The sequence below is a fragment of the Marmota flaviventris genome, chromosome 3 (genome assembly GCF_047511675.1).
Source record: "Marmota flaviventris isolate mMarFla1 chromosome 3, mMarFla1.hap1, whole genome shotgun sequence".
NCBI classification, from domain to species: domain Eukaryota; kingdom Metazoa; phylum Chordata; class Mammalia; order Rodentia; family Sciuridae; genus Marmota; species Marmota flaviventris.
In genome coordinates, this window is record NC_092500.1 from 11,879,804 (window position 1) to 11,897,733 (window position 17,930).

General features: G+C 36.3%; 1 protein-coding gene across 30 annotated transcripts in view; it reads left to right on the forward strand.

Moving 5' to 3' along the window:
• Rbfox2 (RNA binding fox-1 homolog 2) overlaps positions 1–17,930 on the forward strand; it is a 267,272-nt gene that overhangs the window by 229,512 nt on the left and 19,830 nt on the right. For all 30 annotated transcript variants that reach the window (XR_011707033.1, XM_071609518.1, XM_071609522.1 and 27 more), the window contains 5 exons: positions 3,655–3,708; positions 11,355–11,447; positions 14,198–14,258; positions 17,505–17,558; positions 17,686–17,778. Coding sequence is in view for 29 of the 30 variants with exons in the window: in XM_071609518.1 (XP_071465619.1) it covers positions 3,655–3,708; positions 11,355–11,447; positions 14,198–14,258; positions 17,505–17,558; positions 17,686–17,778 (355 nt within the window). In the remaining variant the exon portion in view is untranslated. The remainder of the gene's footprint in view (positions 1–3,654; positions 3,709–11,354; positions 11,448–14,197; positions 14,259–17,504; positions 17,559–17,685; positions 17,779–17,930) is intronic.

Genomic DNA, 17,930 nt, shown 5'->3' on the forward strand with positions numbered 1-17,930 from the left:
CTGGGACTACAAGCGTGCACCACTGAATCCAGCTAAACATACATGTTGTTTTAGCACAGTGATTCCTAAACTTACCTGCACATTAGAAGTCCCCTGAGTAGCTTAAAAAATATTGATGCCTGTGTCCCACATCCAAAGACTGGGATTTAACTGGCTTGGGTATAACTTGGGCCTACATGGTTTTTTTTACAAGATCCCCAGGTGTTTCTATTGTGTGGATAAGTTTGGGAACTGTTGGGCATTTTTTCTGTCACATTCTTAGCTCTTTACCTTCCCTGTAAGCCCAGCACATTATTGCCTTCCTCTCATCTCATGCTTTCAACCCCAGGACTGTGGTTCAGAAATGTATTATTGTTGTTTGCTACCCTGCCTTGGCAATATCATGGTGTAAAGAATATAGGTTTAGGGGTGGTTTGTTAAGGTGGAAAAGGTGTAGATTTGGGCATCAAAGATCCTGGGATAGAGTTCTGTTTGATTATGACCCTAGGAAAGTCATGTAACCTCTTTGAACTTGAATTTCATATCTAAAAATAGTGATAGTAATCTCTGTCTTGCAGAATGTTGTGAATTAAATGGAATAATATCCTTTTTTTTTTACTTCCTTATTTATACTTAGTAGTATCAATACCATTATCTAAAATGAGATGTAGAGGGTTATACTGCTACCTTTCATGTATTCCCTTCAACTGTTGACCTCCTCCCAAATCTCCAAAAGCAAAGTGTAATTTAAAAATTCATGTTATGGGGCTGGGGTTGTGGCTTAGTGGTAGAGTGCTCACCTAGCAAGCACGAGGCACTGAGTTCAATCCTCAGCACCACATAAATGTAAAATAAAGATATTGTGTCCTCCTAAAATGTAAAAATAAATTTTAAAAAAATCATATGTTGTTGGAAGTAAATGGGTTTTAAGAGTCTTGATTTTTTTGTATTGTTGCCTATTTTAATTTGATCAAACTTTCAACTTGACCTAGGACCAAGTAATAGTCAATAGTTTTATTAAAAATTTCATTAGGATAGCTGCCTAGTGCCTTATTAGAAAAGGAGAAACCCTGCAGTAATCTTGTGTCCACTGTGTGGTGACAGGACACTGGAACAAAACTGTTTCACTTTCATCTGGCTTCCTGTGTTTGTCTCCTACAGAAGAGAAGGCCAGGGTGGTTTTTTAATGCTGCTCTTGAAGTCCTTAAAGAGCTTTTACACAGAAAATGGTAACTGGCCGTTTTCCATCTTGACAGAAAAGACTGCAACAAAAAGTAGAAAGAACAGCAAATAAGGAGACACTTCCCAAGAGCATGAATTATTGGATTCCCTTTGCAACCTTCCAACACAGATGAAACTCTTAGTCTTTGGAGTCTGTAAGAAGGGAGCACGTTCTCATCTGTCAGATGTGTATTCTCTTGAGTCAGAAAAACAGTGTCCGTTGAACTGCCTAGGTCAGTTAGGGATTTCTTGAAATGTAGTATGCCCTTCCCATAAGGTTAAAATGAGAAAGAAATTTTTCCTTACAGGGAACACCTGTTGCTTCCCCCCACCCCCCCCCCCCACATGGTTAATGCCTGTGACTTAGAAAGTCAGTGGCATTGGTGAAGAGCAGAGATTCCATGCACCATTTTATTAGCTCTGTATACCTGGCAGCTTATTTTTCTCTTTCCTTGATTTTTCTAATTTTCTGTTCAAAGATGAAACCAGAATCAGGCTTAGATGTCTTCTTCTATAAAACTTGGATTCTTTTTTTTAATTGATTTTATTTTTTTAAATACACGACAGCGGAATGCATCACAATTCTTATTACACATATATACCACAATTTTTCATATCTCTGTATATAAAGTAAGTTGACACCCAATTCATGTCTTCATACATGTACTTTGGATAATGATGTCCATCACATTCCACCATCCTTGCTAATCCCCTGCCTCCTCCCTTTCCCTCTCTCCCCTCTTTAGAATTCATCTATTTAGAATTCATCTATTCCTCTCATGTTTCCCTTCCCTAAAAACTTGGATTCTTAATACATGTTTTTTGATAAAGATAATAGTAATTCAGTCCAGTAGAAAAGCATAATCTCTGTTTTGCTCCCCACCCCCACCCCACACATACACACACACACACACACACACACACACACACACATTTTTAAAGGTCTGGCTTGGAATCCAAGTGAAATAAGTTAATGGGACATGAGCCCAGTACTCTAAGGGAAGTGTAAGCCAAAAAGATAACCTGGAGATTCCCTGCACATTCCTTCAATTCAGCCTATCCAAGTACTAACTAAACAGTTCTGTCCCTTAAATCTGCCTCCCCTAGAATAAGGTTGTGCTTTGTGTAACTTTCTAGTAATGGCCAGATAGACTTTGGGTCTTTAGTTCCATTTGGTTTTAGGGTGTTAAGATATTTATATAATTACTAAACAAGAGTTTACCTAAAATATTCTTGATGTTTGTGGCAGAAAAGTTGAAGTGGCAAATAAGTGAAATCATCCTTAATGTCAAAAATGTATGGTGGAATGGCATGTAGCCTATAGGAATGATAACACAGATATATATTTGTTGATTTTGATAGTTGTTCATAGTCTATTGCTAAGTTTAAAGAAATATGTGGAATGTATCTGATACAGTTATTTCTATCTGTGTGCCTGAAAAAAGCCTAGAAGGCCATATACTAAAACACTAATAAGATAGTGGGATTCGTATAATCTTTTTTCAGTTTTCTTGCTTTCTTTTTGTTTATATTTTCTAATTTTTATACAATGAATATGGTTTACTTGTATAAAATTCTTTTTAAAAAGGAGGAGGAAGCCAGGCATGGTGGTGCTTACCTGCAGTCCATGCTGAGGGAGGTGGATAGCAAGTCCAAGGCCAGCCTCAGCAACTTAGACCCTGTCTCAAAATAAAAATAAATGAATGAATGAAATGAAATGAAATGAAATAAAAAGGACTAGGGATGCAGCTGAGTTAAAGGGCCCATGGGTTCAATCCCAGTACCACAAAAAGTGGGGGGAAACAACCTTCAATAGCTTATCCTACTTAGTGGGATTTACTTTCCTTTATTTTAGTATTGGGGATTGAACCCAGGGGCACTAAACCACTGAGCCACACGCTCAGCCCTTTTACATCCTTAGTTCTTTTTATTTCATTCATTCATTCATTTATTTTTATTTCGAGACAGGGTCTCACTAGGTTGCTTAGGGCCTGGCCGAGGTGCTGAGGCTGGCTTTGAACTTCCATTCCTCCTGCCACAGCCTTCCAGTCACTGGGATTACAGACATGCACCCAACACGCCCAGGCAGGATTTACTCCTTAAAACTGAGACATTTAAAAAATTAGAGGGGTAATTAAAAATCTATATGTGTAGAAGTGCATCAGTAGGGTGTCACTGTAGTGTCTTCACACAGTGGCTGCGCTTAGAAGAAGGGTGGCGCTTAGCGAGGGAGTTGAGGAAGAAGGGACAGGGAGATGCCATCAGCTCAGAGAAAAAAAAAAAAACAGAGACTGGTATTGAAACCCACCAGTAAATTAAAAAAAAAAAAAAAATGGTTATTGATAAATACCGGTTCAAAGAGGAAGAAAAAAAACAATTTATTTCTCAGAAGGAAATAAAACCTGTGGATTAAAGGCTGACTATAAATAAATGTTTTTGCTTTTGTCTCTGCAGCAGTTTGGCAAAATCCTAGATGTAGAAATAATCTTTAACGAGCGTGGCTCTAAGGTAAGCTCTATTTCAATATCAAGTGTGCTCAATTTCTTTTTAAATTTTGTTTTATTTTCAACATTAGGTATTCAGAAAGCATGAACCATTTTTCAAGTCTTCATTAAGGTATTTCAAATGCCCACCTTGGGTTAGATTATCTCTAAACATAAGTTGGAAAGGAGAGTGCACTAGAGAGGATAGGATGAGTGAGATGTGGGTCCTTGAGCGGCCTTAGAGTTGACCTAGGTCTTCTTAGTTTAAAGGAAGAGAAAGCCTGAAAAAAAAAGTCTGCTTCTGTAAGAATTAAAATTAAGAATTCCATCAGAACAATTCGGCTTTTTAAATTCCAACTTCAAAATGGCTTATATAGGGCAAGTTTTAATGTTGAGTTATTCATTCCACTTTGATACATTTCACAAAGCTTAAACAGTGAGTAGTGACTTTGGAATTCACTGTGAACCCATCTTTTTTTTCTGTGAGTTATATCCAGATGGGCCAGCTTCAGGACATGGAGTCTCTTCAATTACAAATACAGTGAGTTAGCTTTGTACCTAAGAATGAAAGAAGCAATAGGGTTTAAGTCAGTGTATGTGTTCTTTTCTAAATATGTTCTGCATAAAAACTGAGATGTTCATTAAAATAATTTTCCTATTAGCAGTTTTTAAATTAATTTTTATTTGGTCACCTCTGTTGAATTTTAAAAATAGCTCTTGGCTGTGATTAAATCTCCTAAGAAGGTGATTTGAGAAAAAGCCAAATACAGCCAGGATAAATCAATTACTGTTTACCTCTTCTTCTATTTCCTACTCCAAATTTGACCATGCTTTGGGAATTGATAACATATATACAGTTGTATGTACCTCCTGACCCCATCAGTACTACAATAAATGTATACTCTGTTCTAATGATTATTATTCCCTTCCTTTGAATGTAGCAATGTTAAAAGTGTTTTAATTTGACCATGACAATTATTTGTTAAAGAGGTAATTATACTCTAAGCTTCCAGTTTTCAATTAAAACAAAAAAGAAATTAATGTGTCTATACAGAACTTTCTCCAGCCCTTAACTTGGTAAGTATTTTTTAAAGTGAAATCTATTAACTATCAACCAATAAAACTATGTATGATTGTTATTTACACACAATAGAGTTTTATTTCTTTGTTGTATAGTTTACATTTATATTTTGTGAAGTTTTTAGCAAATAGGTGGGAAAATAACTGTGGTTTGGAGGCAGGAAGCATATGAATGTAAAATAAATATGTGAAGATTATTGACCATACTGTTTATCTGAAGTAATAGTCTAGATATTTTTGTTTTTAAGAGCATGCTTAAAATAGTTTTAACAACTGGAAGCCCAATATAGTTCCAGCAATACTGAGGAACTTGATTAAACACTGAGAGAAATTAATGAGTGCTTTTCTTTTTCTGAACCAAGTTTAATTTTTCACTTCTTTTGTACATTTGGGTTAACCATAAAATTAGAACATGCGCAACTAGCGAAAAGGAGTTTAGGTGGTCTTATTGTTTTGATTAAGAATTGCACTGATGGGGTTGTGGCTCAGTGGCAGAGCGCTTGCCTTGCACATGTGAGGCACTGGGTTCAATCCTCAGCACCACATGAAAATAAATAAACAAAACAAAGATATTGTATCCGTGTATAACTAAAAAAAAATTGTTTTTAATTGTGCTGACTTTTTTTTCCCCTCTCTCTTTTAACCAAGTGCTTTTCTATACAGAAATTAGCATTATTGAAAGTTTTTTGGAAAAACTAGTTATAAAATAAGTCTGAGATTAGTAGTACTTACATGTAAATCAGTGTTTAATCAAATTGCTACCAAACAAAAAAGCAACTCTTTATCATATCTTATTTTTTGTGAGACTCTCCAGCATTTTAGAATGTAGCCATTTGAAAACTCAGGTAAGCAGAGTGACACTGCCACATCCACCCCTCTTGCTGCCAGCCTTCTACCTCCCCAGCTCTCTGCTCTAGAGCAGAGTTGCTGTTCTTCATGAAATAGCTGCTTCCCTGCTGTCCTTTTCTCCTTTTGATCTTCATGTTCTAGATTTGGCTTCCCCGGATTAAGGAATGGCTGTATATATCCAATACATGCAGATATATATGTTTAAATTAATTAATTTACTGAAACAGAATTTAGAAAATGATTTTATAAGTATTTATAGCTTTATTGATTCTCTAAACTTTACCAATCATGACAAAATAGTAACACAAATAAGAAGATAATGCCTCGATAGAGCAGCCACATGTTCTGGTTTATCCAGGCCAGCCCCACTTCACACCTGTTGTCTTAACACATTATTAATAATAATTCCCCCTGTTCCCACAGAATAGCTGTTTGAACCATAAACTATGATGTCACTCTCCTAGTAGATCCTTGGATTAGCAACTTAAAAAGCATTCTTTTAAAATTAAACATGTCCCTTAATGCAAAGTAGAAAGAAAAACATGTAGTTCACTAAAGAGACTGCCAGGGGCTGTTCTCATATACTTTGGTCCAGTCTTTTGTCTCATAAAGAATCTTAAACAGCACCCTAAGTAACGTCATTCAACCCCAGTATTCTTGATCTTGCAGTTCTTTGCTAGAGTCTTTTAATGACTAAGAATTTTTTATTTTTACCTTTCAGAGGTTGATTCCATTGTTGAACCCAAGATTTCCACCCTTCTGCTTACTATCACCCAGCCACCTCACAATTTTGACAATATTTACCAAGTTTACTAAATAAAGAAATGGCAGTTCTTCACCTCTTTACACAGTGTTGATCATTAGGTCCCAACTTAGAGAGCACAGCAACGGTTACTGATATTTCCAGCGAGTTTTGATGAAAATGTTCTCATTGATTCTCTCAGATGGATTTCTGGCCATGAGATCTGGAATTAGATTGGGCTTCAGTTAAGGCTATTAGGATCTCAAACACAAGTAATGTGCTGTAATTTCTTGCCTATTACCCTGGGTTCTGATTTCATGCCAAGGGAAATTAGTTATTTCTTTCAAACTGTGGTTGATACACTGTTTTTGAAGTTGTGCTAAGTAGACCTTTGTGATTTTCAGCAAAATTGACAGGTAATGCTAATGTGAAATGTTTTCCGTTATACTTGAAACTGAATTAACAGTGCATGTTATTTCCAAAGGACTTAGTTTACTTTCCTTTTGTTTCCATTTTATGGGTTTTATTTTTATTTTTATTTTATTTATTTTTTAATTTCTGTGTTCTGGCCATACCCAGGAGATCCGTCTGCTTTTGATTTCTCCCTTAAAAGTTACATGGTAAATTTTCTTTCTCATTCTTCTGAGATGGAAAAATTCAAAGATTATACAAGTTAAAAATATGTTTCCAATGCTCATCCTATTGCTTGTTATTTATTGCAGCCTGAGGCCAGACTAAAAAGGTGACAGTTACTCGGCTACTATAATGTCCTTGATGATAAATGGATGTCAAGGCAGGTGATGAAATTGCTGTCCCACTCATTAGAGGTTTTAACCACAGCCATACCCTAATAATCCATTCCTTGATTTCCTTCAGACATCCAGGATCTCTGTAAATCCCTAATGTAACACTGGTGTGTTTAAATCATGAATATAGAATTGTTAACATAGACTTACAGAACTGAGAACTTTAGCAAGAATGTGCAGACCTGCTCACCCAGGTCATGCATTGGGAATGGCGGTCCAACTGAGATGTGCTCTTAAGTCCACGCTGGGTTTCAAAGATGTAGCACAAAAAAAAAGAATGTTAAGGACCTCACAAATAATGTTTTTATATTGTTGCCATACTGAAATGATAATACATTGTACATATTAGGCTAAGTAAATACTCTATTAAAACTAATTTTTCCAGCTTATATTATTTGTATGTCACTTTAAGAAAATTTAAAATTATATGTGTCAGTACTTGTATAGACAAATGTGCCAACATCTTTTTGTATTATTATTAAAAAAGTTTACTTTTTATTTATTGGTTTTTATTAGTGAGAGTTTGGATGAAAATTCTTCATTTCCTTCCATATCTGAAATAGTTACTCTTGTCAAGAGTCTGAGATTAAATCTATTTGTTACAGATTATTTAACCTATTTGTTATATACCTGTGCAGATTGGTTTTTAACGTTTCAATGTTTGATATGTTGTGTGACTATTTGAAGCTGTTTAAGAAAAATGTGTTAGAAAAAAAATGTGTTAGTTTTAGACATTATTTTATAACTTATCTTCTAAAGCAAGAGATTAGAATGACCAAACTTAATGTCAATTAGATTTCTAAGAATGAAGGCATGCAAAGACACAATTTCATGTAAGCAGACTTACTTACATGAGTAACTCCCCCTCACTCTTGGTTCTGGGAATAGAACCCAGCATGCTAGGCAAGCACTCTACCACTGAGCCACAAGCCCAGCCCTCTGTGAGTAACTTTATGCTTGGATAAACTATGATTGTCCTTAGCATAGTTCCTGGCACCTCTTCTAAAATGCTAAATTTTAAAGTTTCAACATGAAAAAAAGTGTTTAAGAACAATAATCTAAAAATGCTAGTTAAACCTCTCACATTCCTGGTGTTGGATTTTAATTTTCAGTGGTATGCATCAATTCCTATGTTTCTGAACAAATTGTCACAGATTTTGTGGCTGAAAGCCACACATTTATTATCTTAACAGTTCTGGAGGTCAGAAGTCTGGAGCAGGTCTTGCTAGTCTGAAATCAAGATGTGGCATTCCTCAGGGTGATGTGTCCTTGCCTTTTTGAGCCCAGGAGGATCCCATTTTCCTTGGGCTGGAGCCTCCTTGTGTGTCTGAGGCTAACCGAGGGCAGTCAAGTCTCTCTAGGCTGCTACAATCCAAGTCTGAGTCTCCTGCTTTCTGTTTTCATTGATGAGTACCTGGGGATTTACACTGGGCCTATCGGGATCATCCAGAGTAATCTTCCTATCTCAAGATCATTAATCTAATCACATTGATGAAAATCCCTTTCAACAAGTAAGGGGATATATTTTCCAGTTTCAGGGATTAGAACATGGATAACTTTGGGGGCCATTATTCTGCCTACCACAGGGTTTATTTCTCTTCAAAAGAAAGAAAGACATCCTTTTACTTCTGTGTTTCATGTCAGAAAATTCCAGAGCATCACCCAGACCTTCTCCCTCCTGTCACCCAAGGAAAAGATAGCTGCAAAGATTGCTTTATGTCTTTGGTGTCTTGATTAACATCTCTTTTGGTGTATAAGCACCATTCTTTATAAAACACTTTTAAAAACATTTGAAAAGGCAATTTGGTTCCTGAATAAAATAATTATTGAGAAAACCTTATATAAACAGACATTAATGTTAAAGTTGGTCATTTGCTGACCAAATATCATCCTCCATTCTTTCGGGTGCAATTACTGTGTCACTGATGTTCCTTTCATCAACACATTCCAGAAAGGAAGATTATAGAAGACATTCCACGATTAGATTAGGTGGGTGGGAGGGGTGTTTTCAGACCAATGTAACTTAGTAAATAGAATTTTGCATTTAGATTTGCAAAGCTTAATTTCTGATTTCCTCACAATAGCTGTATATTCTTGGGTACTTCATCTCATTTTGACTCAGCTTCTTTACCTTCAAAATGAAGTATGTATGGTCTTTATGTGTGTATATGATATATGTAGACAATTACAATGTTAAACACGTAGGTGTTAGTCTCCACATAAACTCACAGTAACTTACCTATTTGTAATTTATTAATTTAACTCAAGTATTAACTTTTATGACTGCAAGAATGAGTTGGAATACAAATTATAATGCTTTCTGAGTGTAATATAAAAAATACATCCCCATCCATGACCTTTCTTAAAGGGCTTACCTTCCCTACTAAAGGGTTCTCTGGGATTGGAGAGCTGGGGGGCTTTTTTTTTATCAGCAGATGCTAATGTAGGTGACCACTGGGACCTTAAATACTAACTTGCCCTTGAATATATAAGGCTATAACACATGTTTCTCAAAATTTTGTTTCTGAAAATATGTTCTCACTGGTATTTCCAACAAATTTATATAAACATAATAACATTTAGAATACTTAGTAGACAGATCTTTCAAAATGGAGTTGCTTCTGTAAAATCATTTTTTAAATATATTTTTAATTGTTGATAAACATTTATTTATTTATTTGCGGTGCTGAGAATCAGACCCAGTGCCTCACACATGCCAGGCAAGTGCACTGTCGCTAAACCACAGCCCTATTCCCTGTAAAATCATTTTTTAAAGATGCAACACATACTGTTTACCACCTTAGTGAAGACCATGTTTCGTGTATAAAGGAATGCTCAGCAAGGCAGAACCTCAGTAAAACTAAAGGGCTTTCAGTTATCCCACAATGGAATATTTAAAAAAAAAAAGAGGACACTGAAGCTATTGGAATGATACTTTCCAGAAAAATCCTACTGATTTTCTACTCTACACATGTAAATAGCTTGAGAGATTATTTGGAAAATTGTATTTGCAGAATGGAAAGATGAGGACAAAGCACCTAGAGTTAAAGGTGATGTGATGCTGGCTTAGTCGTCATGCAGGCGTCTAGCAGATCCTGTTGGTGTTGAAATGAAGAGCACAATGGTGTGCACAGAGGAGAGGGCTTTTCTCCCTGTTCTCCTGATTTGTCTACCTCACTAAGTAAGGGTGTGCTCCTATTTTGTAGCATCTCAAGGGACAAATAAGTTAATCCTAAACTCATAGCAGCAGTCATGTTGTTGTCTTAGGTTGTTCTTTTCCTACTGAGTGTAATTGAATATTGAATATTCTGAATATAACATATCTCATGTTACTAATGAGATCTCATTCCCATTGACTATTTCTTTTTTCTCTACATGTGGAAAATTTCTAATATGCTTAATAACAGGTATAGATATCAACAGATGTATTATTTAGGCAAATTTGTGTTAGCAACTTTCTGAAATTCAACTGGATATAGTTTTATATAAAGTGCCTATTCAACCATTTAAAATTGGCAATGAAGAAAAATCATAATTGACCATTGCTTAGTGATATTTTCATTTGCTGAGAAGAGCATGAGTACTCTCCTTTTCTGCACCTAATATCTATAAAATTCTACCTCAAGACTCTATCTTAAATTATTCTGTTCCCAAAGGCATTCATAGTGATATAAGTAACAGGCAGTATGGGGCTTAGACACTTAGACCTCCTAAAAAATCTCATACAATGATTAATCTTGAATGTCAGATTTCGTATAGCCGTTACTGGAGAATGATGGATTTGGGATATTAGAGAATCAATTTAATTTTTTTTTAATATATAGGGGACATATACACTAGCAGCATGAGTTGAGGGAGAAAGGTAGAACATTAAAAAATGTTCAGATTCTTGGTTGAATTGCATGACCCGAGTAACTCTATACCTTAATTTTGGTCTGGCCTCATATGCTTTATATTTTATTATTATTAATGTTAATTAAATTACCATTGTTATTGTAGTTATTTATTCTTTTATTGGGTTTAATTTCTCTTTACAAAATATGCATGGACCAAAAAAAATGTGACTCTGGGAGAGTATTGCTGAGTTGTTGCTGATGTCAGTTTCATACTGTGATATTTTTTCTCTGTTTACCACCAGATCAGTATTTCAATATAACGATGTGCATGTTTTCCCCCTTCTCCCGCTGCATGCAGGGATTCGGGTTCGTAACTTTCGAGAATAGTGCTGATGCAGACAGGGCCAGGGAGAAATTACACGGCACCGTGGTAGAGGGCCGTAAAATCGAGGTGCATGTCTTCAATAATTCAATTTCTGGTTTCTATTTTTACTTCTCTCTTTTTGTATTGCCTCACTTATTTCACATTTGGAACCCTGTCTTGTTTGTTGTGTGTGTGTGTGTGTGTGTGTGTGTGCGCGCGCGCGCGCGCATATGCCCACGTGTATGTGTGTTTTCTGTGCTCTTCACCTCCTGCACTAAAATGTATAAAAATAACACTTTCTGTCTGCCTCTGCCACCCCCACTTTTTTTTTTTTTTTTTTGGTTGTTTGGGGTTTTGCTTTTGATGTGTGTGTGTGTGTGTGTGTGTGTGTGTTTCACTTTTTTTTTTTCTTTCTCCGAAATGTTCATCTTTCTGCTCTCTCTCTTTTTTTTTTTTTTTCCTTTGCTTCAGTTTGCAGTACTCCACAATCAGGCCTAAGCAAACTAACTTTAAAGATATCTAAGAATATCCAATTTATAATTGGGGTCTGTGATGAATCAAGGGGCCAGCCAATATCTTTTTTTCTCTTGGGAGGCCAGTTTGCCTCCATGTGTGTGCAATTAGCACAGAATAGAAGATTTTAGAGGCTGTGGGGAGGGAGGAGAGAACCCAAAACTCATGTAGTTTTAAATATATTTAATGCCAAGAATTTCAACCGTTGATTCTTACGTTTTGCGAATAACATCCTCAAAGGAGGGTTTGCAGGCTGGCTGACGCACTGTGGTTGGCTTGCATCAGCCACCAGGCTCCCCAGCCCTTCATTATAACGCATTGAAGGTTAACTGGCTCCTTTCCCCTTTCCCAATTTTTAAAGTATTAAATATAAAAGCCACCATTTGAGTAAGATGTCTGCATATTTGCTTTTTTCCCCCCTTTCCAATGGTTTAGCATTTAGGGCCCTTCACTTGACTCACTCTTTCCATGGTAACTATACACAATGCTGGCGATGGTGCCCGTTGGCGGTAAGTGAAACAAGCACTAGAGAAGAAGCTTTTAAAAATGTAATTACAAAACAATTAAGAAATAAAAAGTCCATCTGCCATCTCACATTAACACTACAAAATGTGATTTGACTTGTTCCCCTTCCTTTCCTTTCCCCCTTTTATTGTCACTGCTGTTGAGTAATGCCGCCTGGACTTTGAATGTACATATTGTTTTGTAGCTGTCTGAGCTGTTTGGTTACTGACTTCATGGTGATTTTTCCCCTTGCACATCTTACTCAGAGTCACTGAACTCCAGTTTGGCTAGTTTTATTAATGCACTTCCTGCCCCTACTTCCTTTCTACTTTTCCTCTTTCCCAAACCACTGTTTGGGGCTCTGACTGTGTAACTCTTTCTTTGCCCTTGACTGCTCTTTTCCTTCCTGGGACACCCTTCCTGACTTTCTCTTTTCTTTTTCCCTACCTCATTGTTCTCTTTACCCAAATTCTCCTTAATTCTTCCTACCCCTCCCTTCTCTGCTCCACGGAGCTCTTGATTCTTTTGCTGACTGGTAGTTTCTGACTGGCTGTAGCGACTTTTCATCTCAGTGCTTGGTTGCATTCTGCTCTAGCAGCTGGTGCAAGCTCCTGCTCATTTAACCCAGCTCTGCCTTTCCTCCCTTCTTCCCCAGACTGATTTTTTTTCTTTCTTTCTATTATTTGTGTGTGTGTGTGTTAACTGCATGCACTCAGTCTCATCATTGTTGTTTCCCATTCTTTCTTTGTAAATGTGAAATGTTTCTATTATCTGGGGGTCAAACTAGAGTAACTGCAGTTGGATTACTGTACAAATCATATGACACGTTAGGATTTTTTAAAATTCCAATTCTACCTAAAATTGGCCTTTTTGTAACACAAATTTAACACAATGTACAGTCCGCAGACAAAATAAGACATGCTTACATTTATAATTCCTATTAAAATTGGCATGACCTGACAGTCATTTAATCAAGTTCTGTGGTGAGGCTTTACCCTCCTTGCAAGAGCTTTCAGGTTGATCCTGACCCGGGTCTCTTGCACCTAAGTTCATTCATCTCTCCAGCAGCACCATCCTTGTGACATCTACTTGTCGTGGCACTAAGAGTGCTTCATTGAAATGATACAGTTCTGTAATGAGGATAGAGGGTACCATAAAAGAAAAGCAGTGAACACTTTATTTTCACAATTCTTGAAAGTGCCAACTTTAAAGGCCTTCTGAAAACTTCATTCTTAAATGAATAGACCATGTAGTCTAGAAAATTCAGATGGCCCTGAAGGCTGCCCACATGGGCATTTAAGTTCCTATATTTTTTTACTATCTTCTGACAGTAAAATCTTAAACAAACATCAAAAAATGCAGAACATTAAGACAAGTGAAATCAATAGATCCAGTTTATAATCTCCCTATAAATCTACTTCATGAATCAGGTGGCAAGCCTCCATTTTATTAATCAACTTCAGAGTTCATTTGTACATATAGTTGTTCCCTGTTTTTTCCCATGTTTTCCTTAATGGAGAAACTTCTGTTTAAGGATCTCCCAAGAATTTAAAATGTATTTTTTCTTTGGAGTACTGATATAGTAACCTCAGTTTTCCACGTGGAGACTAAGAAACTGCATTTTACTCTTGTTAGCCTCATTTAATAAGCACTTATTAAAATTCTATATATTAATATTATATGGCTATATTATTCATCTAAATTAATGCTATCAAGTTTATTTACATTTTGAATTAAGTACTGTGTTATTGGATGAGCAATTTCAAGTTCCCTAATGTGGGCCCTTCCTCCCTGCCCCTTCTTTCTGCTTGCATTTTTAGGTGAATAATGCTACAGCACGTGTAATGACTAATAAGAAAATGGTCACACCATATGCAAATGGTAAGAAACTAAAAATTATTTTTTGAAGGATGTTGTTTATTTTTGCATGAATATATGAACTTTTTAATAATCCTATATTTTAGTCTTAAGACAGTGCATTTAACTTACATTAATCTTTGCACATTAACTTTTTCCTTAGAATTAGCTAAGCTTTTGGTTTATTAAGGTGTTTTCTTCTCAGTAATGTTCATCTTGTAAAAACATGCCATTTGCGATTGCCTGTCAACTCAGTTGAGGTTCCCTGAAGCACCCTCTTTCAGCCACTGTAGTTCTCTGTGATATGTTAGACTTGTCAATAAAGCCCCGAAGCCCTCAGATGCTTTCTCCTTAGATGATCTTGAGTGGGGTAAGCTGAAAGGATAGTGTATTTAATCACTTGTATTTCTAGACTCCTGCTTCCCTAGGGCCTAGCAGTAACTGCCCTAGTTAGGGAAATGTGCCATTTTCTATCCCATGATTATAAGCTATATAGTAAACTTAAATATTTCTCATTGAGAAGGAAATTTTCTATGAATAATTATTCTAATAAAAACAAAAGTTTCATGTCAGTTGTCAAATTTAATCTAGATTCCTGTTCTTTAAATGGGATGCAATATAATTTTAATCTATAATACCACGCAGTATTGCAAACTGTCCTACAGAGTCAGATTGGGGGACAATAAAGGTAAAATCAAATGGGTTGGCTCCTGGATCCTGAGGTCTACAGTTCTGCTTTTTCATTTTTCTGGTGTTACATGGGGTCAAACCCAGGACCTCATGTGTACCAAGCAGGCATCTAACCACTGAGCTGTCCTCCAGTCCTCCAGCTCTGCTTTGATCTAAGAGATTACTCATTCTCTGTTGTATTTTTTTATATATATTATGTTGATAAAAGGGAAGGTTTTTGCTGGTTTTTAAGAAAGTTGGAGCCTCATGTTCTAGAGCATGACCTTAGGTGCTAGTAAAACCTTAAGTCAGGTAGAAATATTAATATTGACTATATATATATCCCCTACAGTCTTTACTAGATATATCGAACCCAGTTTTTTTACAACAAATACAAATTTATCCACATAATTTCCATTTTCTTTACCCATTTATCAGTGGCATCATCCGAGGCATATCACTGCCTCCCACTTAACCTCTAGTTTTCTTATTTTTATGGTTATTACAAAAACAGGTTTGTGCAATTTTGGTAAAAAACCCAACATAAGCAAAATAGGAAAGAGAGGCAGAGCATGTCAAATTTTCTTTAGATCCAGAGAAAATGATGTGACAGAAAATAGCCCCTCATGGAATTTGAGAAGACAGAAATTTTACTTCTGAATTTGCCTCTACATATCACTCTATGACAATGGGTCAGTTTCTTAACCTGATTCTATTTTTACATCTATATATTGGCATCCACAGAATTTTAGAAGATGCTTTAGAAAACATCAAAAGCCAATTCTCTAAGCTTATTATTTAGGAAATAAGGCCAGACAAGTAGAGTACTTACCCAAGGTCACATGTGGTACTTATATTCCTATTTGGATTTTGTGAAGGTCACATGTCTTCTGTGAAAATACACTGTAAATTGTACAAAACTAAACATACCTAAAGTATTATTAGCAACATATCAACCTCCACCCATTTTATGGACATAAAGGAAATCTCAGGAAATAGTGTCACTAGTAGGAAAGAAAATTTCATCCTTTAGATGTTATTCTAATTTAATATTCAAGCCTAAGTTCAAGAAAACTTCTGCTTAAGGCCCTAAGAAGAGTGTGCTGAGTGAATTCTCAAGGAGCATTTTCACTTGTGTTGGTTTGAATTACTTAATTTGTGCAGAAACATTTGCTCAGTGGCTGTGCAACTTACAAACTTTGACAGTGCAGATCATACATGCTCTTAAAACTCAAGTAGCATTTGAATCTGGGTTTCACCCAGATTTCACAAGGACTCATGGGGCTATCATTATAGCACACAAATCAGCACCTTCATCAGAATGGGAGGCTGGAGTGATTGAGAAGTAGTGGATTTTCTCTTTACTTATAGTTTTGCTTATAGCTGTTAAGATCTGTTAAGGTCAGGGGCTGGAGTTGTGTTTCAGCAGTAGAGTACTTGCCTGGCATGTGTAGGCACTGGGTTCAATTCTTAGCACCTCATATAACTGAATAAAATAAAAGTCTATCAACAACTAAAAAAAATAGATTCAAAAAATGTTTAATAAAAAGATCTGTTAAGATCATTAGAATTGACGTTTTATCCTCTTCATTCATATATGTTAACGGTAGCAGTGGCACAGTGCTAGGAAAGAAATTAATAGAAGAGCCAGCCTTTCAGAAAAATAATAGGATATCTTTGCTTATCAAGTACAAAATTCAATAAATATTTATTAAGGTTTTCACATGGAATGTACTCATTCACTGTCAGTGGGCAGTAATATCATTTTATGTTTTTAGCCCTTGCTATGTTCTTGTAAATGTAAAAGGGGCAAAAGAAATAAAATTGACATGAAACAATATTCTTTGGAAACACAACATTTATAAATGTTGAAGCTCACAGTCAGTAGCAGTCTGGTGGTGTTCTTGGTGTGATTAACTTAAATATGTTCATTATAAATAAAGACCTCAGAAGCCACACAGAGAATTTGGGAATGTACCTTCAATTTTATTATTTCATGACTTTCCTCTTTTACTTAGCGAACTCCAGTAAAATCCCAACAGTGAATCCTGATGAAAGGGAATTTCAGTTTCCTCAGAAAACCAGTATGGTATAATTGAACATGGGATCAAAAATCCAAGTCAAATTTGAATTCACTCAGAGGATACCTTTATAAAGAGCCATAGTAGTAAACAGTGTTAAAGAATGCACATCACCAAGTAGTGCAGAATAGCTCGTGTTCTGCCTTCTTTCCTTTTCCTAAACTAAGAGTAGGTCGCCCAGGTGGTGCTGTGAAAGCACCCACCAAAACCCAGAGGTTATTTCTCCCCCTTTATCCTCTCTCCCTTTTCATCTCCCTCCCTCCTTCCTAATTTCTTTCTCTTCCCCTCTCTCCCCGATGCCCTGCCTCCATCTCTGCAACCCCTCATTATCCCTTTAGCTGTGCTAGTCCTGCTTAAAGAGTACCACCCTGCTCTCAGGTAGACCCAGAGGTGGCTAGGTTCTGAAGGAGTTAATTATAGGCACAAATGAGCCCAGAGACGTCCAAAGCCAACTGACATGAATTAATCACTCCTTTTCCTCACGTAGCTTAAAGCTCACTGCTCTTTTTTTTCATTTCAGGTTGGAAATTAAGCCCAGTAGTTGGAGCTGTGTACGGCCCTGAGTTATATGCAGGTAGAATTGACATTATAATATTTCCTTGCGTGCTATTTAACTGTAGCAACATCTGTGGATTTTCAATGTGCTGTTCCTTTGTAATCTTCTTGCTTTTTTAAAAAAAAATTCTTTTAAATGCCATCAGCATCCAGCTTTCAAGCAGATGTGTCCCTCGGCAATGATGCAGCAGTGCCCCTGTCAGGAAGAGGGGGTATCAACACTTACATTCCTTTAATCAGTAAGTAGCCTATGTTGGCCTGGCATGATTGTAACTGTTGTGACTGAACAGTGATGTGCTTGTTTGGTTTGTTTATTTTGTTTTGTTTATCCTACTATAATACACAACTGAAAGAGAAGCGTTCTCAAGAGGGGTAATAAGTACAATCACAA